Source organism: Coregonus lavaretus (genome assembly GCF_964263955.1).
Source record: "Coregonus lavaretus genome assembly, chromosome: 6".
Taxonomy (NCBI): domain Eukaryota; kingdom Metazoa; phylum Chordata; class Actinopteri; order Salmoniformes; family Salmonidae; genus Coregonus; species Coregonus lavaretus.
In genome coordinates, this window is record NC_139993.1 from 62,342,947 (window position 1) to 62,367,788 (window position 24,842).

General features: G+C 44.8%; 1 protein-coding gene across 1 annotated transcript; it reads right to left on the reverse strand.

Annotated features, from left to right (window-relative positions):
- On the reverse strand, positions 1-22,081 carry LOC311130662 (lamin-B2-like). Its single transcript, XM_084163447.1, has 12 exons — positions 21,657-22,081; positions 17,014-17,150; positions 15,179-15,335; positions 14,090-14,215; positions 13,093-13,263; positions 9,544-9,669; positions 8,982-9,202; positions 6,021-6,252; positions 5,093-5,200; positions 4,795-4,914; positions 3,641-3,730; positions 1-2,373 (listed from the first exon to the last, which is right to left on the reverse strand). Exons 1-12 carry the CDS (start codon positions 21,858-21,860, stop codon positions 2,335-2,337), a joined length of 1,731 nt encoding a protein of 576 aa, XP_084019573.1. The 5' UTR covers positions 21,861-22,081; the 3' UTR covers positions 1-2,334.
- Positions 22,082-24,842: the final 2,761 nt, after the last annotated feature.

Here is a 24,842-nt window from a genome sequence, read left to right on the forward strand (position 1 = left end):
AAAAATAGTCTGGATACCCTGTCCAGCTACCAATCTTCAGTTCAATGGAAACGCATGCATCAATACAAAACATTGTTGCAACATTATTTCCATGTCTTTCGGTTAACGTGATTATTTAAAAAAATGGCAAAAAGCTCTGCCTGATGCATAGCCATGCATTTATTCTATAGACATGAATTTTGCTAATTTAAATTTGGAGAATTAACACTTTATAGTCAAATGAAAAATAGCTCTGCCATTTAGACCCAAACTTGATCCATCTAAAAAGAGAACTTGAAAAAACAACATGTAAACAAAAGTAATTACAATAATCCTATCTAAATAATAATAATAATCAAATGATGCAAAGCACTGCATTCAAAAGACATACAAAAAAATTATGTTTCCCAGGCCAATATTAAAACTATAAAAGTCAAAGCAACATTGCATCTGTTTTTGGTTAAAAAAAATTTATAGTCACGATTATTGATAAAGTGAAAATCAATAATCCAATCCAATTGCTCCTTCCTTCCAATTTCAAAGCCATGTAAAGCGTTAACACTGCTTGTGTAGTATAACTACTTCACCACTGAGATGCTAAAGCAGACAGCCACGTGAAGAATGGAAAATCAATGAGGTTTATAAGTGTTCAAATCCTGAGGTCTTCATAAAAGGGGTGTCTCACTCAAATTACAAAATTACATATTGTTTTCCTTACTCTGTAAGCAGTCCATGGACAAGGTACTGTATGTAATTTTGTAATTTGGGTTAACTATCCCTTTAACGTAGAGAACGTCTACAACAAGTAGCTGTGTGGGACGGGAGTTGAGACAACAGATCCCTGCACACGTCCAAGCAAACTGCCATTGGAATCTGTTTCAATTCTATTTAGAAAATCCAAACTGCACCCTGTCCATCTTCATGAAAGGCAGATTCTCACCAATTACATCTCATATTGCTGACTTGAAGTAGCAAGACTACCTTTCATTCTAGGCACAACCATACATTCAGTAGGTGCAAAAGGTAGAAAAGTTAATCTGGTTTAGTTTTTAGCAGAATCCCTGCCATTAAATCTTAGTCACATTTAAATATGCCCACTGTAGTTCTTAGTCTACTTGTCTGAGAAACATAATTTTAAAAATATTCATGATTTATCACGACAACAGGGTGGAAATGTTCATCTGTTGGGGTTCAGTCACTGTTTATACCAGTACACACCTGATTTAACTTGTCAACTAATCATCAAGCCCTCAATGAGTTGAATCAGGTGAGTTTGTCTGGGGCAAAACATTTTTGCTGTTGGGGGTACTCGAGGAGTTGGGAAACACTGCTTTATATGATTGCATGTCATGTTCTATTGTAACTCATCTTTGGCCTCATTATAATCGCCATCTGATGTAATTACCTCCAAAACATAAAAGCACCTTTGTGAGAAAGAGCAAAGTCCAAATCTATATTTCATTTCGTTGAAGATTTGAACAATTTCCAATTATACCATTTTAGGCATAAATGCATTTTAAAAAATATATACCAATCCATTTAGTAGAATACGTAATCCTGGCATTTCCATCCTGTTGCTGTGATTTGCCAGTCTAAAGCCAGTACATGAGCTAAGTAACAGCTGTCAGTTACAATCTACTACACATTTAAGGAACCAAAGATCACATCCACTCTGCCACTACGCTCCAGCCTGGAATGGAATCCACACTGAATAGTGCTCAGTTTCATAATAATAATAAGCCATTTAGCAGACACTTTTATCCAAAGCGACTAAGTCATGCGTGCATACATTGTTTTTACGTATGGGTGGTCCCGGGAATCGAACCCACTATCCTGGTGTCGCAAGTGCTATGCTCTACCAATCGAGCAACATAGGATCATGTTGTTGTGAAATGAAACAATGTTCAGTGTGGAACGGATTCCAGGCTGGCTATTCTCCCCAAACTCCTTTTCGCCCTCTACTGCCTTCGATGGTGACAAGTTCATCAAATGAGCAATCGATTAAAATGCCACCATGGATAACTATGGCTCCCAAAAACATTCTACAATAAAGCGTATCCCATACACACAGTGAAGTCCTTTCTGGCTGGACATCAGCAAGCCTAATGCCAGTGTCCTCCGGTCCCGGGGACTACTCAATTCAGTCCTAAACTCACTGCCAAAATAGTTTTATTTCGTCATGATTACCTGGATGTTAAAAACGGAGTCTTAAAAATATGGGCAGGCTCTTACCTTGTCTTATAAGATAAAAAAATATTAAGAACACAAGACAGAATTATACAAAAACATTTGAGTGGCTGTAGAAAAACAGAAGCAGAATTTGTAGGAAAACAAACTCAAGAATGGGGAACTTCTTCACATGATTGAACATTCCCTGGAAGAGGCCTTTTCTCCCTGGAAGGAAACAAGGGTAAGATGTGAGACAAAACAATGCACCACTAAATGAATCCTAGATGTTACATTAAACAGCCATCTTAATCTAGTATAGGCACTCAGTGTGTTTTTATGTAGAACGACTGAGAAGCTCAGTTACATTTACATTTTAGTCATTTAGCAGACGCTCTTATCCAGAGTGACTTACAGGAGCAATTAGGGTTAAGTGCCTTGCTCAAGGGCACAGACAGATTTTTCACTTAGTCTGCTCGGGGATTAGAACCAGCGACCTTTCGGTTACTGGCACAACGCTCTTAACCACTAAGCTACCTGCTGCCCTGGTGACATTCTACTCCAAACCGAATGAAAATAAAATTACGCTGACACCCTCTAAAATATAATTTCCACCTCCAGAAACGAGCCCAATAACATATTGGTAAGAACCGTTATCACCTGTAACCCAACTGATGCAGCATAGTGGCTATAAATACACAGGGAACCCCATGCTTCAGCCAATCTACATTTACCCTATTGGGCTAATCATTAGCCAGATCCCAAATGTGATCTTTTAACTAGTTGGCATCCTATTGATTAATTTTATGCCCCCCCCCCCAAAAAAAATATGCATAAACAGTGAATATAATGTAGGCCTACCTGTTAGGGTAACTTGCCACCCGGGGTAAAACGCCCCCTGCCTGTACTTCTCACAGAAACCACTTCATGTCACAACTCAACCGCTGAGTTGTAACATGCTGAGTGGTAACATGCTTAAACATGCCGCTGCTAAAAACTCCAGCTTTAAAAATGGTAGTTTGCACATATTTACAAGTTGCAAAATAAATAAAGTAGGAATGGAAAGCCCCCTCTTTTTAACAAAGACCATTAAAACTGCTGTTTTCCCCGCGATTGCAAGAATTGTGCATCGACTGTTGTCAGAATGCATGTTTCCCTCCCTATGGCACTCCTTACTTGAATTTATCATCTCGCACAGAACAGACAAGCCGACGAGGTAAATAGATTCTACTATGGGGTAGTCTGGTTTTTCTATTCATTACTCGTTTTGTTGGCAGAGGAAAAGTAAACGTGCACTGTTCTAGCATCTTTAAAGTACGCCTCGGCAGACGCCACAGCTAAATGACTGAAGCGGAAACACTGGGCACGCGTATGAGAGATATAGATATATTTTTGTCACACACCTGATGGCAATAGCGCCAACTTTCCCTGACTGAGATAAGTTCATTATTACCATTAGGGGAGCCATGGATTCAATTCAAGAGAAATAACTTACTCTCAGTTCCTCCTCCTCGAAGTCATCATCGTCATCATCTCCGTTCTCTACCTCCATCAACATCTTGGTGACGGTTCTCTTAGCAACCTCCTGGACAGGAAGACAACAGCTCGATTAAAAATCTCTGCAGGGTCTTGTATTTATTCTGCCATTTTCCACCCCAACCTAATATTTTGCACATCGCAATATTTGTAAAGGCTTTTCAAATTGATATTACAATTCAGGACATGTAGCTAATTTCTGAGAAGAGCCAGAAACAAATATTGTACTTACAGTTCCTTCAGAAAGTATTCATACCCCTTGACTTTTTTGTTGTGTTAGACTGAATTCAAAATGTATTAAATAGATTCCCCCCCCTCACCCATCTACACAAAATACCCCATAATGACATAGTGAAAACATAGCAAAATGTATTGAAAATTAAATACAGAAATCTGTAAAAAAAAAAAAAAAAAAAAAAAAGTTATCACCTCTGAGTCAATACATGTTAGAATCACGTTTGGCAGCGAATACAGCGGAGAGTCTGGGTACGTCTAAGAGCTTTGTACACCTGGATTGTACAATATTTGCATATAATTCTTTTTTAAATTCTTCAAGCTCTGTCAAGTTGGTCGTTTATCATTGCTAGACAGCCATTTTCAAGCAAATTTAAGTCAAAACTGTAACTAGGCCACTCAGGAACATTCACTGTCGTCTTAGTATGCATCTCCAGTGTATTTTTGTCCTTGTATTTAAAGTTATTGTCATGCAGAAAGGTGAATTTGTCTCCCAGTGTCTGTTGAAAAGCAGACAACCTGGTTTTCTTTTAGGATTTTGCCTGTGCTTAGCTCTATTCCGTTTCTTTTTATTCTAAAAAAAACAAACTCCCTAAACTCCCTAGTTCTTGCCGATGACAAGCATACCCATAACATGATTTGCAAACAGGAATATTTTTATTCTGTACAGGCTTCCTTTCTTTTCACTCTGTCATTTAGGTTAGTAGAGTAACTACAATGTTGATCCATCCTGAGGTTTCCTTCCTCTCCAGCAACTGAGTTAGGAAGGACGCCTGTATCTTTATAGTGACTGGGTGTAATGATGCGAGGCATTGGTGAATACTTTACGAAGGCACTGTAGATGTGCGTTTTTCCCCATGCCCCCCCCCCCCCCCTCACCTCTCCGTCAGAGTTCACCAGGGTGGTGATGATGTCGTCCCCGGTGCCCCAGGAGGCCTGGCTCTTCCACAGCAGGTCAGAGGGGGGGCTGTGAGACACGCCTGCGTCTGCTCCCCACACCTACAACGGGACATCACACAGAAAGATGAATTCATAACAACTAGGTTCAACACCAGGGGAAATGGCTAATGTTTCATACGTGCATTTACAAACTCTTGCCACCTGGGTGAATTTAGCTGACATATAAAGAATATCAGTCACAGAAAATCAGTAATGACTGAGGAGGACTGCTGCTTACCGTGACCGTCTGGCCAGCCTTGAGGACAAACTTCGGGGAGAACTTGTAGGTGATCTCCTCTCCTTCTCCAATCTGCCTCTGCAGCCTCCAGCTACCTAGAGACTGGTCCTATAGACAGTGGGGTTTTTTAAAACCCTATTGCTTTCACCAATCCTAATTAACATGCCATTAATTATTGATTACTTCATGGCAGTAAAGCAAATATGCATCTTAAAGTATCAGAGAAGTTGTAATATGGAATTCTAAAGGGTTGTAATATTGAATTATAATTCTAAAGAGTTGTAATATGTAATTGCAGTGTTGTAGTACTCGAGTCTGACTCAAGGCTCAATTTTCATGACTTGAGACACGACTTGGACACGACCATTAGTGACTCGGACTTGGACACGACTTGGACACGACCATTAGTGACTCGGACTTGCTTCCCGACCATCGGTGACTCGGACTTGGACACGACCATTAGTGACTCGGACTTGCTTCCCGACCATCGGTGACTCGGACTTGGACACGACCATTAGTGACTCGGACTTGCTTCCCGACCATCGGTGACTCGGACTCACCGTCCTGTATTTGCACCTGGACTGGATAGGCTACTATGACGACTTATGTTCCATAGGCTATTGCATATTGCAGGCAATTATGACCTAAAGAACCCCGAATCCTTCGTTTTGCTTTCAAATGTTGCATTTTTTTATTTGCACATCAACCAATATTAAATGAGGTATTTTTTGTTAAACTCAGACCCAGCGACTCAGACTTGAGCACTGTGCCTCACACTTCAGCCATAGCGACTCGACCATTGGTGACTCGGACTCGGGACTTAGCGACAGGGAATCGTGACTCGACCTTGAGGTTTAGTGACTCGACTACAACAACGCTGTAATTGTAAAGCGTTGTAATATGTAATTCTATGAGTAGCGAGCAGTACCTTGTCTGAGTCGTTCTTGAGGGTGACACACTTGCCCTCCAGGTCAGTCTCCTCGATGGCGACGCTGCCGACGGCCTCTGCCTCCTGGCTGATGTGGACCTGAGGCACGACCACGGATTCTTCCTCCAGCTCCACGCGCTTCCTCTTGGCGCGGGAGGAGCGGGAAGAGGTGCTGCTGCCCATGGCGCGGGACACTGTCACACGGCCGGACAGGCTGGGGGACAGCTTCAGTCTGTGAGAGGAAGAGGTGAGGAGAAAAAAAAACGGGGGGGGGGGGGGGTTTGGTGGAGTAGAAGGAGGAAATGTTAGTCATTTACTATTTGCATCCCGATTACCCAAAACGTTAACAAGAAAACAAATACCTACTGTATTGTGGAGGCTGACATTGTTTTACTAGTCGACCTTTAGTTTTCTGCTCTACACTCCAGTAGTTTGTCTGGTCTGGCTCTAGCTGACTGGCTCTCTCAGGGTCTCAACCACCAGCCTTCAAATACTGCTTATGCCATTACGTCATAGCCATCTATCCAGCAGCACCTGGATAAGCCTGCCTAAACCGTCACTTGGTGCCTGCTGAACTACTGAACACAGGTCAAAGTTCAAGGAGAGGCATGACATTTGGGGGAGAAACAGGTGTCAGTTTGAAAGGCCTCGGTTTCAATTTAGCTCATTGTTTACCCTTCTGCTCTAGCCTGGGACGGGACGTGCTCTAGCCTGGGGGGGGGGGGGGGGGGGGGGGGGAGACGTGCTCTAGCCTGGGGGGGGGGCGGGACGTGCTCTAGCCTGGGGGGGACGGGACGTGCCCTAGCCTGGGGGGGGCGGGACGTGCTCTAGCCTGGGGGGGACGGGACGTGCTCTAGCCTGGGGGGGACGGGACGTGCTCTAGCCTGGGGGGGACGGGACGTGCTCTAGCCTGGGGGGGACGGGACGTGCTCTAGCCTGGGGGGGGGGGGCGGGACGTGCTCTAGCCTGGGGGGGGGGGGCGGGACGTGCTCTAGCCTGGGGGGGAGGGGACGTGCTCTAGCCTGGGGGGGACGGGACGTGCTCTAGCCTGGGGGGTACGGGACGTGCTCTAGCCTGGGGGGGACGGGACGTGCTCTAGCCTGGGGGGGACGGGACGTGCTCTAGCCTGGGGGGGACGGGACGTGCTCTAGCCTGGGGGGGACGTGCTCTAGCCTGGGGGGGGGGCGGGACGTGCTCTAGCCTGGGGGGGAGGGGACGTGCTCTAGCCTGGGGGGGACGGGACGTGCTCTAGCCTGGGGGGGACGGGACGTGCTCTAGCCTGGGGGGGACGGGACGTGCTCTAGCCTGGGGGGGACGGGACGTGCTCTAGCCTGGGGGGGACGGGACGTGCTCTAGCCTGGGGGGGACGGGACGTGCTCTAGCCTGGGGGGGACGGGACGTGCTCTAGCCTGGGGGGGACGGGACGTGCTCTAGCCTGGGGGGGACGGGACGTGCTCTAGCCTGGGGGGGACGGGACGTGCTCTAGCCTGGGGGGGACGGGACGTGCTCTAGCCTGGGGGGGACGGGACGTGCTCTAGCCTGGGGGGGACGGGACGTGCTCTAGCCTGGGGGGGACGGGACGTGCTCTAGCCTGGGGGGGACGGGACGTGCTCTAGCCTGGGGGGGAGGGGACGTGCTCTAGCCTGGGGGGGAGGGGACGTGCTCTAGCCTGGGGGGGAGGGGACGTGCTCTAGCCTGGGGGGGAGGGGACGTGCTCTAGCCTGGGGGGGAGGGGACGTGCTCTAGCCTGGGGGGGACGGGACGTGCTCTAGCCTGGGGGGGACGTGCTCTAGCCTGGAGGATCAGTGATAAACCACAATGGGGAAGGGTGAATGATATGTCTACATATTTATTAGTCTACCTGTTTAGTGCAACTGGAAGAATGCAATTTGACTTCTTCCAGCAGCTTGCCAACAACATAATTAGAGACAGACAGAGACAGCTGCACCCCTCTGACAACAAGTGAGGAATGTACTGGCTGGAATTCACGGAGTGATGTGGAACTTCTCAGGCTGAAGGAATGCACCGCTCACCTGTTTCTTCTCCCACTCTAACCTGTGCACGCAAGTAGTTTGCAAGATGCATTGATCGCTAAAAGTGTGTTTTTAAAAATCAGTTATAATAATAAGCTATTTAGCAGACGCTTTTATCCCAAGCGACTTACAGTCATGTGTGCATACATTTTTACGTATGGGTGGTCCCGGGGATCGAACCCACTACCCTGGCGTTACAAGCGCTGTGCTCTACCAGCTGAGCTACAGCGGACCACAGCTTTCACCGGTTCTCTGTGGATGTGTTCTCTCTCTCTCTGTGGATGCGTTCTCTCTCTCTCTGTGGATGCGTTCTCTCTCCCTCTGTGGATGCGTTCTCTCTCCCTCTGTGGATGCGTTCTCTCTCCCTCTGTGGATGCGTTCTCTCTCTCCCTCTCTGGATGCGTTCTCTCTCTCCCTCTCTGTGGATGCGTTCTCTCTCTCTGTGGATGCGTTCTCTCTCTCTCTCTCTGTGGATGCGTTCTCTCTCTCTCTCTCTGTGGATGCGTTCTCTCTCTCTCTCTCTGTGGATGCGTTCTCTCTCTCTCTGTGGATGCGTTCTCTCTCTCTCTCTCTCTGTGGATGCGTTCTCTCTCTCTGTGGATGCGTTCTCTCTCTCTCTCTGTGGATGCGTTCTCTCTCTCTCTCTCTCTCTGTGGATGCGTTCTCTCTCTCTCTCTCTCTGTGGATGCGTTCTCTCTCTCTCTCTCTGTGGATGCGTTCTCTCTCTCTCTCTGTGTGGATGCGTTCTCTCTCTCTCTCTGTGTGGATGCGTTCTCTCTCTCTCTCTCTGTGTGTGGATGCGTTCTCTCTCTCTCTCTCTGTGTGTGGATGCGTTCTCTCTCTCTCTCTGTGGATGCGTTCTCTCTCTCTCTCTCTGTGGATGCGTTCTCACTCACTCACTCATCCTCACTCACTCCCTCATCCTCACCTGTCCTCCTCTCCCTCCAGTAGTTTCCTGTAGGCGTTGATCTCCATGTCCAGGGCCAGTTTGACATCCAGCAGCTCCTGGTACTCGTTGAGCTGCTGCTGCATGCGGTCCCTCATCTCAGCCATCTCCCTCTCCTTGGAGTCCATCTGCTTGCGGTGCTTGTCCCGTTCTCCAGCCATCAGGTCCTCCAGCTCACGCACACGCTCCTCATTGGCAGACGCCTACACGTGGAGGGATGGGTTAGTTCGAAAAATGCCATTACTAATCGATAGTAAAAAATTTAAAAAAGACAAAATAGGGACAGTTCAAGGCAGTACAATGTAATTGCAGTAGATAGCCATCTGGAAGCTACTTCTAAACATTCCCGTTGAATTAGTAACTAATCAAAGTGTTTAATGAAGTTATCAGATAAAACAGATAGATTAACAACAACAAACCTGAGCACTACGAGCAGCATGTTAAGTACTATGAAGTGTGTGCGTGTAGGTGTAGGTAGGTAGGGGTGTGTAGGTAGGTGTGTGTGAGTGTAGGTGTGTGTGTGTAGGTGTGTGTGTGTGTGTACCTGTTTCTGCAGGGCAGAGAGCTGGTAGGCCAGGCTCTCGATCCTCATATGAGCCTCATCCAGCTCCTCCCGAGCGGTGCTCACCGCCTTGTCATTCAGGTCAGACGACACCTTGGCATTATCCAGCTGCACAGACGGGGGGGGTTTAGGCAGAGAACAGAACATGTCATTTACACTCCTGCAGGCCGGAACTACAGACAAAAGGACCACAAACAGTGGTATCAAATGAACTTGTCACAGACACATCATTAATATAAACTCAGCAAAAAAAGAAAACGTCCTCTCACTGTCAACTGCGTCTATTATCAGCAAACTTAACATGTGTAAATATTTGTATGAACATAAGATTCAACAAATGAGACAAACTGAACATGTTCCACAGACATGTGACTAACAAAAATGGAATAATGTGTCCCTGAACAAAGAGGAGGTCAAAATCAAAAGTAAGTCAGTAAGTAACATTAAGTACTGCAGTGCATCTCCTCCTCATGGACTGCACCAGATTTGCCAGTTCTTGCTGTGAGATGTTACCCCACTCTTCCACCAAGGCACCTGCAAGTTCCCAGACATTTCTGGGGGGAATGGCCCTAGCCCTCACCCTCCGATCCAACAGGTCCCAGACGTGCTCAATGGGATTGAGATCCGGGCTCTTCGATGGCCATGGCAGAACACTGACATTCCTGTCTTGCAGGAAATCACGCACAGAATGAGCAGTATGGCTGGTGGCATTGTCATGCTGGAGGGTCATGTCAGGATGAGCCTGCGGGAAGGGTACCACATGAGGGAGGAGGATGTCTTCACTGTAATGCACATGGTTGGGATTGCCTGCAATGACAACAAGCTCAGTCCGATAATGCTGTGACACACCGCCCCAGACCATGACGGACCCTCCACCTCCAAATCGATCCCGCTCCAGAGTACAGGCCTCGGTGTAACGCTCATTCCTTTGACGATAAACACAAATCCGACCATCACCCCTGGTGAGACAAAACCACGACTCGTCAGTGAAGAGCACATTTTGCCAGTCCTGTCTGGTCCAGCGACGGTGGGTTTGTGCCCATAGTCGACGTTGTTGCCGGTGATGTCTGGTGAGGACCTGCCTTACAACAGGCCTACAAGCCCTCATTCCAGCCTCTCTCAGCCTATTGCGGACAGTCTGAGCACTGATGGAGGGATTGTGCGTTCCTGGTGTAACTCGGGCAGTTGTTGTTGCCATCCTGTACCTGTCCCGCAGGTGTGATGTTTGGATGTACCGATCCTGTGCAGGTGTTGTTACATGTGGTCTGCCACTGCGAGGACGATCAGCTGTCCGTCCTGTCTCCCTGTAGCGCTGTCTTAGGCGTCTCACAGTACGGACATTGCAATTTATTGCCCTGGCCACATCGGCAGTCCTCATGCCGCTTTGCAGCATGCCTAAGGCACGTTCACGCAGATGAGCAGGGACCCTGGGCATCTTTCTTTTGGTGTGTTTCAGAGTCGGTAGAAAGGCCTCTTTAGTATCCTAAGTTTTCATAACTGTGACCTTAATTGCCTACCGTCTGCAAGCTGTTAGTGTCTTAACGACCGTTCCACAGGTGCATGTTCATTAATTGTTTATGGTTCATTGAACAAGCATGGGAAACAGTGTTTAAACCCTTTACAATGAAGTTATTTTGATTTTTACGAATTATCTTTGAAAGACAGGGTCCTGAAAAGGGGATGTTTCTTTTTTTGCTGAGTTTAGTATGAAATTGACTATTTGTTTTGCAAGTAGCAACCCCCCCCACACAATTTCATAGCTAATTATAAATCATTATGACAGTATTTCCCTATGTCTCCCTTTGATGCCCCCAGGACTGCATACAGTGCATTCGGAAAGTATTCAGACCCCTTCCCCACTTTGTTACGTTACAGCCTTATTCTAAAATGGATCAAATAAAAATTCCGCAATCTATACACAATACCCCATAATGACAAAGCGAAAACAGGTTTAGAAATATCAAATTTATAAAAATAAAAAAACAGAAATACCTTATTTACGTAAGTATTCAGAACCTTTGCTCTGAGAAATTAAGCTCAGGTGCATCCTGCTTCCAATTATCATCATTGAGCTGTTTCTTTAACTTGGAGTCCACCTGTGGTATATTCAACTGATTGGACATGATTTGGAAAAGCACACCTGTCTATTTAAGGTCCCACAGTTGACAGTGCATGTCAGAGCAAAAACCAAGCCATGAGGTCGAAGGAATTGTCCGTAGAGCTCCTAGACAGGATTGTGTCGAGGCATTGGGGAAGGCCTCTTCCTAGAGCTGGCCGCCCAGCCAAACTGAGCAATCGTGGGAGAAGGGCCTTGGTCAGGGAGGTGACCAAGAACCCGAGGGTCACTGACAGAGCTCCAGAGTTCCTCTGTGGAGATGGGAGAAACTTCCAGAAGGACAACCATCTCTGAAGCACTTCACTAATCAGGCCTTTATGGTAGAGTGGCCATTAAAAAGGCACGACAGCCCGCTTGGAGTTTGCCAAAAGACACCTAAAGGACTCTGACCATGAGAAAATATTCTCTGGTCTGATGAAACCAAGATTGAACTCTTTGGCCTGAATGCCAAGAGTCACATCTGGTGGAAATCTGGCACCATCCCTACGGTGAAGCATGGTGGTGGCAGCATCATGCTGTGGGGATGTTTTTCAGCGGCAGGGACTTGGAGACTAGTCAGGATCAAGGTAAAGATGAACGGAGCAAAGGAGAAAGAGATCCTTGATGAAAACCTGCTCCAGAGCGCTCAGGACCTCAGACTGGGGTGAAGGTTCACCTTCCAACAGGACAACAACCCTAAGCACACAGCCAAGACAACGCAGGAGTGGCTTAGGGACAAGTCTCTGAATGTCCTTCAGTTGCCCAGCCAGAGCCCGGACTTGAACCCGATCGAACATCTCTGGAGAGACCTGAAAATAGCTGTGCAGTGACGCTCCCCATCCAACCTGACAGAGCTTGAGAGGATCTGCAGAGAAGAATGTGAGAAACTGCCCAAATACAGGTGTGCCAAGCTTGTAGCGTCATACCCAAGAAGACTCGAGGCTGTAATCGCTGCCAAAGGTGCTTCAACAAAGTACTGAGTAAAGGGTCTGAACACTTATGTAAATGTCATAGTTTGTTATTTATTTTTTAATACATTTGCCAACATTTCTAAAAACCTGTTTTTTGCTTTGTCATTATGGGGTATTGTGTGTAGATTGATGGGGGGGGGACAATTTAATCAATTTTAGAATAAGGCTGTAACGTAACAAAATGTGGAAAAAGTCAAGTGGTCTGAATACTTTCCGAAGGCGCTGTATCTCTGTTGTAGAACTAGCACACCTGATTCAACTAAATCAATGATTAGTAGACTAGCTAGTTCAAATCAGGTGGGATAGTTATATATACTGCCAGCCTAGGGGATAAGAGTGTCTGCTAAATGGCTAAAATGTAGAGCTAGTTTCCTAAGGGTCAAAGGTCGGTCACACATGGTCATAAACTCCTAGCCTGACACATCTAAAAGGCTTAGGAAGCATGGGGTCAGAGATCATTCATACCTTGGCCTGGAAGGTGTTGCCCAGCTCCTCCTTGTAGATGGAGACTTGTTCCTCGTGCTGCCTGCGCAGGTCCTGCAGAGCCTGGGCCAGTTGGAACGTGTAGTCCTGGGTCACCCCACTGTCCACCTCCACGGTGCGCTTCTCACGACGACGACGTGTCTCACGCACCTCCTACACTCCAGACAGTCACCACACCAGTCAGACAGGCGTTAGCGTTACGTGGCTAGTCTGCTTGCACATGCCCCGGTGTAAAGATGTAAAGCTTTGATTTAAAATTGTTTTGTTTTTTTTGCAGAAAAGGGAGGCATGTGAATCACAGTTGTAGCTTTTGTTCTTGTGCATTTCTCTGTATGTTTGAAATCACAGCAGCTGTGGGACTTTATACACCGAGTATACAAAAAATGTCCATGACATAGACGGACCAGGTGAAAGCTATGATCCTTTATTGATGAACAGTAGGAGACAGGTTAAAGAAGTATTTTTAAGCCTTGAGACAATTGAGACATGGATTGTGTATGTGTGCCATTCAGAGAGTGAATGGGCAAAACAAAATATTTAAGTGCCTTTGAACAGGGTATGGTAGTAAGTGCCAGGCGCACCGGTTTGTGTCAAGAACTGCAATGCTGTTGGGTTTTTCACGCTCAAGTTTCCCTATGTGTATCAAGAATGCTCCACCACCCAGGACATCCAGCCAACTTGACACAATTGTGGGAAGCATTGGAGTTAACATGGGCCAGCATCCCTGTGGAACGCTTCCGACACCTTGTAGAGTCCATGCCCCGACGAATTGAAGCTGTTCTGAGGGCAAAGGGGGAAGGTGTTTCTAATGTCTGGTATACTCAGTGTACAGGACTGGGTCGGCCTGAGGTTACAGTGTCTAAATGTGACATGTATTTACCTGCTGAGGCTTTCCCCCCCCCCCACCAATGAATAGTGTTTCCCCACCCTGGGCAAACAACAGTGATGGATGGCGTCATCTCCATACATGTCCACCCACCTCGTCGAACATGCTCTTCCTGAACTGCAGCTCTTCTGTCAGACTCTGGCAGCGGTTCTCCAGATCCACCCTCATCAGAGTCTCGGTCTCCAGCTGCTTTTTAGCAACTGCATGGGCATCTTCAGCCTGGAGACACAAGACATGGTGTTATAAGAACAAAGGCCGACCTGTGTGTGTGTGTGTGTGTGTGTGTGTGTGTGTGTGTGTGTGTGTGTGTGTGTGTCCTAACCGTGCAGCAACATGATAGTGTGTGTGTGTGTATCCTAACCGTGCAGCAACATGATAGTGTGTGTGTGTGTGTGTGTGTGTCCTAACCGTGCAGCAACATGATAGTGTGTGTGTGTGTGTGTGTGTGTGTGTGTGTGTGTGTGTGTGAGCCCAGTCTGACTCACCCGTGTGTGAACGTACTTTACAAATAATATGACTCACTTCCCCCCCCCCCCACCCCACCCCACTCCTGGTTTGCTTGTTCCAATGTACATAATAGCCCATGACAGTTATGTAACTAACGACAACCAGCTACCAACTTTCAATTGGGTAACTTCCGTTTAGTTTGCCACTTCATGTGGTCGCCCAACCCCCCATAGATAAACCTTCCAGGCAGCGTTAATAGAAGAAACGGACTGTATGGCGAGTAGAAGACAGGTGTGAGTAAAACGGGAACTCCAGATATGGCTACTACCAGGCTAGCAATATCGTGTGTGGGATTCTTTCTGTCCCTGTAAGTTAAAAAAAACACAGACCGTGTTCATAGAAAACCAGACGGGGGGGGGGCTGTGTGATGTAATGGAAGCCGAGCTACCAGGCTAGAAATAATGTGCACTGCCTTGGGACTCGTTTTGGTCTCATCAGTAACGCTTTAGACTATGTTTATGTGGTTCTCTGTAGCTCAGTTGGTAGAGCACGGCACTTGCAAAGCCAGGATAGTGGGTTTGATTCCCCGGGACCACCCATACGTTAAAAAGTGTATGCAATCATGATAAAGTCACTTCGGATAAAAGCATCTGCTAAATGGCATATATTATTATATTATTTAACCAGACTGTCGAGCGAGTGAAGTTTGAGTGAAACTGTAAAAGGTGCAGAAACCTTAGCTAGCTGGGCCTTCAGGTCGGCAACCTCTGCAGCCAGGTTTCCATTCTCGCTGAGGGCCGTGGCCAGGTTTGCTTCACTCTTGTTGAACTGGGCCTCAAAGTCCTTGGCCCGAGCCATGGCAAGAGCCAGGTCGCCATCTTTCTTTTTCAGGCTGAGGAGATGGAGAACAAACAGAGACTGTGTGAGATCATGTGCATTTACTTTCATAATATAAAAAGGCAACGTACATTTCCATTCAAACTCCAGCTATTTTTTTTGGGACTGAAATTAGTTTAACTTTTGCCAATTTCCAACCAACTGTTTGATACATTAAAGCATGTTCCTTTTCCCTAATCTGATTTCACAGAAAATACAGGAGAAAGGGCACTGAAATCTCAGCACATCTTCTCCCACCCACTTCTTCTTATGACACAGATTGTGTTGTACAGCAGCTGCCAATAGAAAAAAGGAACACAACTGTATAGCTACACATTAAACGTTGGTTTTAAAAGATAAGCATGCCCACAAGACCGATAAATAAAGAGGATATTCCTTCAGCGGTTGGAGGCGGTAACCAAGACAGTGCTTTAGAAACTGACTAACTTCCTGTCAACCAAAGTGTTAATTAGCAACCATGTAAACAATGATCAACACAAGTGTCTTGAACCTTGAGGAACAGAAACAGAAACGTCTAACTTGGTTGAAATACCCTTGAAAGCATCTGACCAGGGGGAATTAGGATTAGTAAACCAGGTTTACACTAACAGCAAGTGTGTAATTGGGAGTCAATACTAGCAGGCATCTCCACAAAATGACCCTGCTCATAAGACCATGGAGTTTTTAACTGAAGTGAATAAGATCATGTGAGGGTTTAACATTTTAGAGTTTACTCCATGACTAGGATCATAACATATACACAAGACAGGATGGGGTTCAATTCAATTGAAGGGAGTCAATTCAGGAAGTAAACTGAAATTCCAATTCAATAACTGAAAAAACAGCCATCTAATTTCAATGACTTCTTACTTGTGACTTAAAAGTAAATGCTATTTATTTCAAACACATTTTTTTTTTTTTTTTTTTAAGTTTAAATTAAAATCACTTCCTGAATGAACTACCTTCAATTCTTATTAACCCCAACCCTGACAGGTTCATAAAACCGTTGCTCTGAAAGGAGATTAGCAGCATCAGGCAGTCCTGTAGGATTAGAGACAATCTGAGATATTAAGTCAATTATTTTGGTTGGAGCGTAGAACTTGCATCTCAAACACAACTAACGTTAGCCACAGATTGACCCACAGCATTTTTGTATGACAGGAATTTGCATCTTGCCATACAACACACAACTATTTTGTGTAACAGACTGTAAAGGAATGTGTGTAGGACATCATAAAGGAATGTGTGTAGGACATCATAAAGGAATGTGTGTAGGACATCATAAAGGAATGTGTGTAGGACATCATAAAGGAATGTGTGTAGGACATCATAAAGGAATTGTGTAGCATGTCATTAAGCAGGGTTCCTCAACTGGCAGCCCCGCAGTCTACAAATTATTTGTAATTATGTTTCGGCCCCCCTTGCCATCCACTCAATAAATATTGTTTTTTTTAATCGTCCCGTGGCTGAATCTAGTTGATGATCCCTGTCATTAAGGATTGTGTGTAGAACGTCATACAACCAACACACAATGATTTTTCTACGACAGACAGACGTAATGGAATGTGCATCTTGTCATGTTGGCCTACAATTAAGTGATTTCCTCTTCCAGAGTGAGAGGAATATGCAGCCTCACACATTAAAATAACACTTTTCAGGAGGCAGAATCCAAATCAGTGGGTGTTATTACTCACCTCCGGGTCACCTCCTCCAGGTCAGAGTTGGCCTTCCCCAGGTCTATCTGCAGCCTGGCCCTCTCCCTGGCAGTCTCATCCAGGACACGCCGAGCGTCTGCTAGCTCCGCCTCGTACAGGGTCTTAATCCCAGTCACCTGGTGCAGAGAGGGGGAGCGCATACAACAAACAAAAAAATCACATTTTTATTTGTCACATGTGCCAAATACAACTGGTGTAGAGTTTACTGTGAAATTATTGCTTACGAGCCCTTCCCAACAACGCAGAGTTTAAAAATAAATATAAAATAAAATAGTAACGAGGAATAAAATAAAATGCACAAGAATGGAGCTCTATACAGGGAGTACCAGAACCAGATCAATGTGGAGCTCTATACAGGGAGTACCAGAACCAGATCAATGTGGAGCTCTATACAGGGAGTACCAGAACCAGATCAATGTGGAGCTCTATACAGGGAGTACCAGAACCAGATCAATGTGGAGCTATATACAGGGAGTACCAGATCAATGTGCAGAGGTACGAGGTAGACATGTACAGTGAGGGAAAAAAGTATTTGATCCCCTGCTGATTTTGTACGTTTGCCCACTGACAAAGACATGATCAGTCTGTAATTTTAATGGTAGGTTTATTTGAACAGTGAGAGACAGAATAACAACAAAAAAATCCAGAAAAACGCATGTCAAAAATGTTATAAATTGATTTGCATTTTAATGAGGGAAATAAGTATTTGACCCCTATGCAAAACATGACTTAGTACTTGGTGGCAAAACCCTTGTTGGCAATCACAGAGGTCAGATGTTTCTTGTAGTTGGCCACCAGGTTTGCACACATCTCAGGAGGGATTTTGTTCCACTCCTCTTTGCAGATCTTCTCCAAGTCATTAAGGTTTTGAGGCTGACGTTTGGCAACTCGAACCTTCAGCTCCCTCCACAGATTTTCTATGGGATTAAGGTCTGGAGACTGGCTAGGCCACTCCAGGACCTTAATGTGCTTCTTCTTGAGCCACTCCTTTGTTGCCTTGGCCATGTGTTTTGGGTCATTGTCATGCTGGAATACCCATCCACGACCCATTTTCAATGCCCTGGCTGAGGGCATTGGTTCTCACCCAAGATTTGACGGTACACGGCCCTGTCGATCGTCCCTTTGATGCGGTGAAGTTGTCCTGTCCCCTTAGCAGAAAAACACCCCCAAAGCATAATGTTTCCACCTCCATGTTTGACGGTGGGGGATGGTGTTCTTGGGGTCATAGGCAGCATTCCTCCTCCTCCAAACACAGCGAGTTGAGTTGATGCCAAAGAGCTCCATTTTGGTCTCATCTGACCACAACACTTTCACCCAGTTCTCCTCTGAATCATTCAGATGTTCATTGGCAAACTTCAGACGGGCCTGTATATATGCTTCCTTGAGCAGGGGGACCTTGCGGGCGCTGCAGGATTTCAGTCCTTCACGGCGTAGTGTGTTACCAATTGTTTTCTTGGTGACTATGGTCCCAGCTGCCTTGAGATCATTGACAAGATCCTCCCGTGTAGTTCTGGGCTGATTCCTCACCGTTCTCATGATCATTGCAACTCCACGAGGTGAGATCTTGCATGGAGCCCCAGGCCGAGGGAGATTGACAGGTCTTTTGTGTTTCTTCCATTTGCGAATAATCGCACCAACTGTTGTCACCTTCTCACCAAGCTGCTTGGCGATGGTCTTGTAGCCCATTCCAGCCTTGTGTAGGTCTACAATCTTGTCCCTGACATCCTTGGAGAGCTCTTTGGTCTTGGCCATGGTGGAGAGTTTGGAATCTGATTGATTGATTGCTTCTGTGGACAGGTGTCTTTTATACAGGTAACAAACTGAGATTAGGAGCACTCCCTTTAAGAGTGTGCTCCTAATCTCAGCTTGTTACCTGTATAAAAAGACACCTGGGAGCCAGAAATCTTTCTGATTGAGAGGGGGTCAAATACTTATTTCCCTCATTAAAAATGCAAATCAATTTATAACATTTTTTACATGCGTTCTTCTGGATTTTTTTGCTGTTATTCTGTCTCTCACTGTTCAAATAAACCTACCATTAAAATTATAGACTGATCATTTCTTTGTCAGTGGGCAAACGTACAAAATCAGCAGGGGATCAAATACTTTCCCTCACTGTACATGAAGGCAGGGTAAAGTCACTACCCATCAGGATAGATGAGAGTAAAATAAAGAATAGAGTAGCAGCAGAAAATGAGTGTAAAAGTGTGCATGTATGCGTGTTTGTGTTGTGTCAGTATGAATGTGTGGGGGTTGTGTGCAAGTGTCAATGTAGTGCGTATATGGTGTGTATATACACAGTCTAGTGAATGTGTGTAGGGTCAGTGCAGATAGTTTGGGTACTGTTAAATAGACTATTTAGCAGTCTTGTGACACACACAGGCTGTCAGTCACGAGCCGTGTCCGGTCCGGTCGGAAGGCTGTACTATCCAGCATTCCACAGCTTGTTTTCCCTCATACATAACGGATGGCGGGCGTGGCTTGCTTTACAATTCCCAAATGAAAAGATTGGCAGTAACAGTCAGAGACCTTTGTTATAAAATTATGTTTATCTTAAACTGGTAATTAAAAACATGTTTGAAGAGATGTATAACTTTTTCATGAATGCCCATCTTTCTTTGCACAGACATATTATTTAACTCATCCCATTATCAAATACAAACCCTAAAATTATAGCAACAAGAGGCCATCTGACATGCATCAAACTAGTTTTCCCAAAACATCAATATGTGCATACTATATTGTTTAGCAATGCATGTTGCCTCACGCAGGGCAAATCACAACAAAGCTGTTTTTCCTTTAATATAAAAACAGGCCGGGAGAGAGTAACAGTTACAGATTCAAAACTTTAAAAAGGCGCCCCTCGGGCCACTCCCATCTGGAACTTTGACTCTGCACAGCAGAACAATACCCACGCGTTGGACAACGCTCCCCTCGGCTGGAAAGAGGGCTGTGTCTCGTTACAGCTTGGCTCAAGTCCAGACAATGATCCCATTCTGGGGTCTGTTCAGTAGACAGTGCAAGTCAAAGCCCTTCCTAGTCGCTGAGACTATCTATATAAACACTATGTAACAGTGTTGGAATGTAGTAGCTAGATGCTAGATGAGCTGATAGGTGCTTCCTAACCTGCCCTTTAGCTCTGAACAGATTGTACCAGCAACTACCACATATCAACAGTTACCACAACCACTGAACTCATAGCTAGCTCAATTAATTTACCCGCTCCCCCATTTATATGCTTTCTAGGAAACGTTGTGAAATAGTTATCAATGTGATCCAGTGAACTGAAGTCATTCTGGAGCTCTGAGACTGAAGTTGTCAAATAATCAAGACAATGGAACTGTATGGCCAATTGCACATACTGTACACATTCCTAAGTGATAGGAATCCAAAAGATGTTATTCTCAATGCAGTATGAAATCCACAATGATAAATGCCGATTGTGGTAAAAACAAAGCCACCTGGACAGAACTAGATGGCAGATTGTAACAGCTAATGTGATGTTCCATTAGCCGTTACAGGATAGGTACAGTTTGGCGCAGCACAGAGAATTTGACCAACCTTGGCGATACGATCTTCGTTCTAGATTCGGCCAAACACACATCTTAAAAAATGTTCATGTCCAGCTGTAGGTGGTTCGTTTGAATTTAGAAAATGCTTAGTTATTAAAATAATATGTTTTGCGCCATGAAGTAATCCAACAATGTGTACGCCGCCATCTTGTCCATTTCAAATCTTCTCTCATTGACAAGATAGGTGGGTGCACTTACACCTGTCTCGATCAATGAGAGAAGATTTTAAATAGACAAGATGACGGCGTACACATTGTTGGATTACTTCACTAAGCAAAAAATGTATTCCTTTTGGTTGGTCAAAAACTCTGTGCTACGCCTATCCTGTAACGGGTAATATAATGGAACATCAAATAGCCAGTTACAATCTGTTAGCTAAAACAGCGCCAACTTTGGTTAGTTTACCTTATCCACCAAGTAATGTACTAATCTTGGACATTTTGTTTTAATATTTTTTTGTTAAAATCAGATTTGTTATTTTGTGTTGATTAAAACCAAATTAACTATAATACTCGCGGGAGTTTCGAACACCCAAAACTTGTTTTCCTAGTTAGCTGGCTAATCGTGCATGCAATGTAGGCATGACAGCTAGCTACCATGCAAGCGGGGCTAGGCTAGCGAGTCTTAAAGTTGCTAACTATATGATTCACTGGGAATGAGCGAGATGACTGGTGAAACATTGCAATTAATCAATCGTCTCATTGATTGATAAAATGTAGCTATGGCGAGACTAATCTTCCAAAGTCCAGTTACTATGTACCTACAAAACTTGCTAGCTTGCTAATCAGCTAGTGTCTGTCCAGGCCCGTGAGAAATATAGCCAAGCCAACAAATCAAACTGCTCGCAAAATTTACAAACTGATAGACCACAAGTTGGTTACCGGTGTGTTCCATTAACCAGTTCGATTTGCTAACTAGATGGGTTGTGCTACCGGTAACTTAGTAGTTAACTATCTTGCTAGCTAGTTAAATGCTAACGTTAGCGAACTACCGGTAATTAACGTTATAGGGTTAGCGAGCAGCATAGAGATTTGAAGTGTTAAAAATTACCTCGCGTGTAGTGACTTCTTCCTTCTCGGAGACCTTCACCATGAGCCGGTCATTTTCAAGCTCTAGTGACCGGACTCGGTCGATGTAAACGGCAAGCCTATCGTTCAAATGCTGCAGGTCTTGTTTTTCCTGGAGGCGTGAGATCCTAGTCGGGGAGAGCGGGGTTCCAGCAGGCGCGGCGCGGCTTGGGGTTGCGGTGGCCATGATTCTTCCAAGTTTTACTCCACTCTGCAATGGTTTTCAAAACTTATTTTATTCCTATGCCCGATCGCAACGCACTTGTTGTTTTGAGGTTGTAAAAAAGCGGTTTAATTACAACCTAAAAACGAGTTTGTTTGATGAATGAAATCTGCAGTACTACCAAGACATGTAGCTAGAATTCTCCTAAATTGAAAGACCTCGCCAAAGCAAAATGGCCGAACCTCACGCGGACCGCGCCAAAACGAGAATTGAGTTTTGCTCATAGACTTACATAGACATCGCATCTGTCCGAGTATGGCAATGCTGTGTTTTAGGGCAATCATTTTCATATGACCTGGATTTTAAACTTTTATTTAAAGCTTTTAACAAATTGTCCCCTTTTCTTTTTATGTCAATGGTCCAGTACCATCCTCAGACAATTGCTTTCATTTTTGCAATTCTCATTTCTGGAAAAGGCTTAAAATAAAAGTAAATATCTAGGTCATGTGACATGATAGTCCAAACCACAGAGGCCTAATTATGGCATCTGTCAGCATGTGCAGCGCCATTTTGGTGGTGGGCCGAAGCTGCAAAACTTGAACAGTCTTTTGATGTGTTGGCACTGTCAATTCTTGCACATTTTCTCATTAAAAAAGTATATTTCTTTCTCTGCTCAGGCAAATTAGCCAAACTTGGAACCAATCAGATCTCCCGTACATACCCCTCGTGATGAAGGCAGCCAATGGCCTGCTTCTATCTAGGATGTAAACACAGCCTCAAATTAAAACTCAAGCTGCTTTCTGTATGTGTGTGATGAGCTCCCAAAGACTGAAATAAGATAAATATCTGCTTTTGAGTGCGCTTGAAGCTTAGTCAAGTTTCAGTTTTTCACTCAGACATGAACTAATAGACGATGGAAGAAGTGGAGATTCTAAAATAATGGAAAAATAAGGAAAATTGATGTGGGAAAGGAAACATCTATAAGCCTATTGTATCTGGTAGGGGTTAGTTTGTTGGGCCTCACTCGTCGATGATTGTCCCGTGTTGTGTTTTGAGCTACGGTGCAGGGCACCTGTCAAAGGAGTAATTTCTGTGTTGGAAGATGTTCACATTGAAATGCTAAACATAATAACGCAACGTTAATAACCATGGTTTCGGGGAAACAGCTCAGACATTTTACGATGCACCTACGAAGGTTTTAACAATTAACTTAACCTTAAGAAGCTTTTGGGAAACCGGGCCATGGTTAGTTGAAGAATCTATGGCAGCGTTTTGTATAGGCAAACCTGTAACGTCCAGTAATGGACACCAACAATCTTTTATCTAGCACATTATCAGTTGTACAATCTGTTGCTAACTCCGACTAAGCCTATTGACAGGGATAAGGTGGCTTTTCTTACGTCAGTATGAATGAAATAGTGAGTCCTGCCTTAGTGATTGTGTAACGCACCGTTTAGAGCAGGGTTCTTCAATTCCGGTCCTGGAGGTTCCGAAACACCTCTGTTTTTCATCCTCTCCTTCTAATCAGGGGCTAATTCAGACCTGGGACACCAGGTGAGTGCAATTAACTACCAGGTAGAAATAAAAAAACAGAAGTGTTTCGGCCCTCCAGGACCGGAATTGAAGAACCCTGGTTTAGAGGGTTCGAAGAGTGGAACGTCAACTATAGCTAGGATAGTTAAGACTAGACGGAGGCAGCATACAGGAGCTATGTAAAACATGTCGTTACTCTCTTGAAGCAAACGCCATCTCAACTACTAAGTGCCTGTTCATCTACTGCCTCGTTCCCCTCCACCTCCACATGGGCTGGAACCCAAGTAAATCTTATCTGAATACCCACCTGTTTAATCCTGCCATGGGTTTGTAGCTCAATCAGTTCATATGACAGACAGGAATTTATAGACAGGTCAGGCATTACTAATCAATGATGAACATTCTGATTCTCATCCTTACAATTGTATTAGCTTTACAATACTTGTGCTATAGATTTTTGTAGTCTTATATTATTACTTGGTATAATGATAGCTAAAACCCCCTGTCCGGGAATGACATGCTAGTTATAAAGCTATCTTTGTTGGCAGCAATCAGCCAATGAAGAATAATAAAATGGACTCGTTAAAAATTGAGAGGCTGCTCATGCTGTCACAGATGCAATAATTGCACTGATACAAAGATGAGTCCTCTATCTATCTCTATGGGCTGTTGTTCACGAGCATATCTGCCCTCTCATTGGCTAGAATGGTCCCACCTGATCTTGCCTCCTCCCTTAGACAATATTTGGTCTAGTTCCCTCATACTCAACTCTGGACCTCGAAGCCAGGTCTGCTGCATTTTTTCATTGTTACCCTCTAATCATCAGTGGCGATTTTAGCATGTAAATCTTGGTGCGGCAAACTCAAAATAATATTTTTGTATGCATGCCAGCAAAGCCACAACACTAAACAATACATGAATTGCACTATAACAGTGACAAACGTGCCCACAAACTGTTAGGGCCTACATAAAGCTGTCCCAACAGCGGAGCTTTCCTTTCAGCACCATGGAGTGAATCCTTACCACCGCTACACCTGGCAATCAGCGGATCCTTGTCTGGCAGCGAAACAGTTCATTCCGCCTCATTTACAGCCTTTTAAAAAACCATAGCTGATATGGCTGACTTGCTTAAACAAATGTGGTTACTACTGACTCCTTGTGGATTTGTATAAGTCGATAAGAACCTCATTCTCCTTCAATAATAACAAACGCCAAAATTAGTTTTGACTTTTGAACCACACACAAACATTATTACATTTATGTTCAGTAAATTCATCATGTTTGTTCTTATATCATTAACACTTAGCTCGAAGTATAAGCAAGTGCAAGCAAACGAGCTACAACAAGGTAGGCCTATTCGTTCAGCACTTTCAAAATGGACACCAACAGACATTCAGATGTTAGTTCAGTTAAATTCAGCAAGATGTTGAGGCCTTAACTTTACTCTTCTTTAAGTCACCACACAGAGAGAGA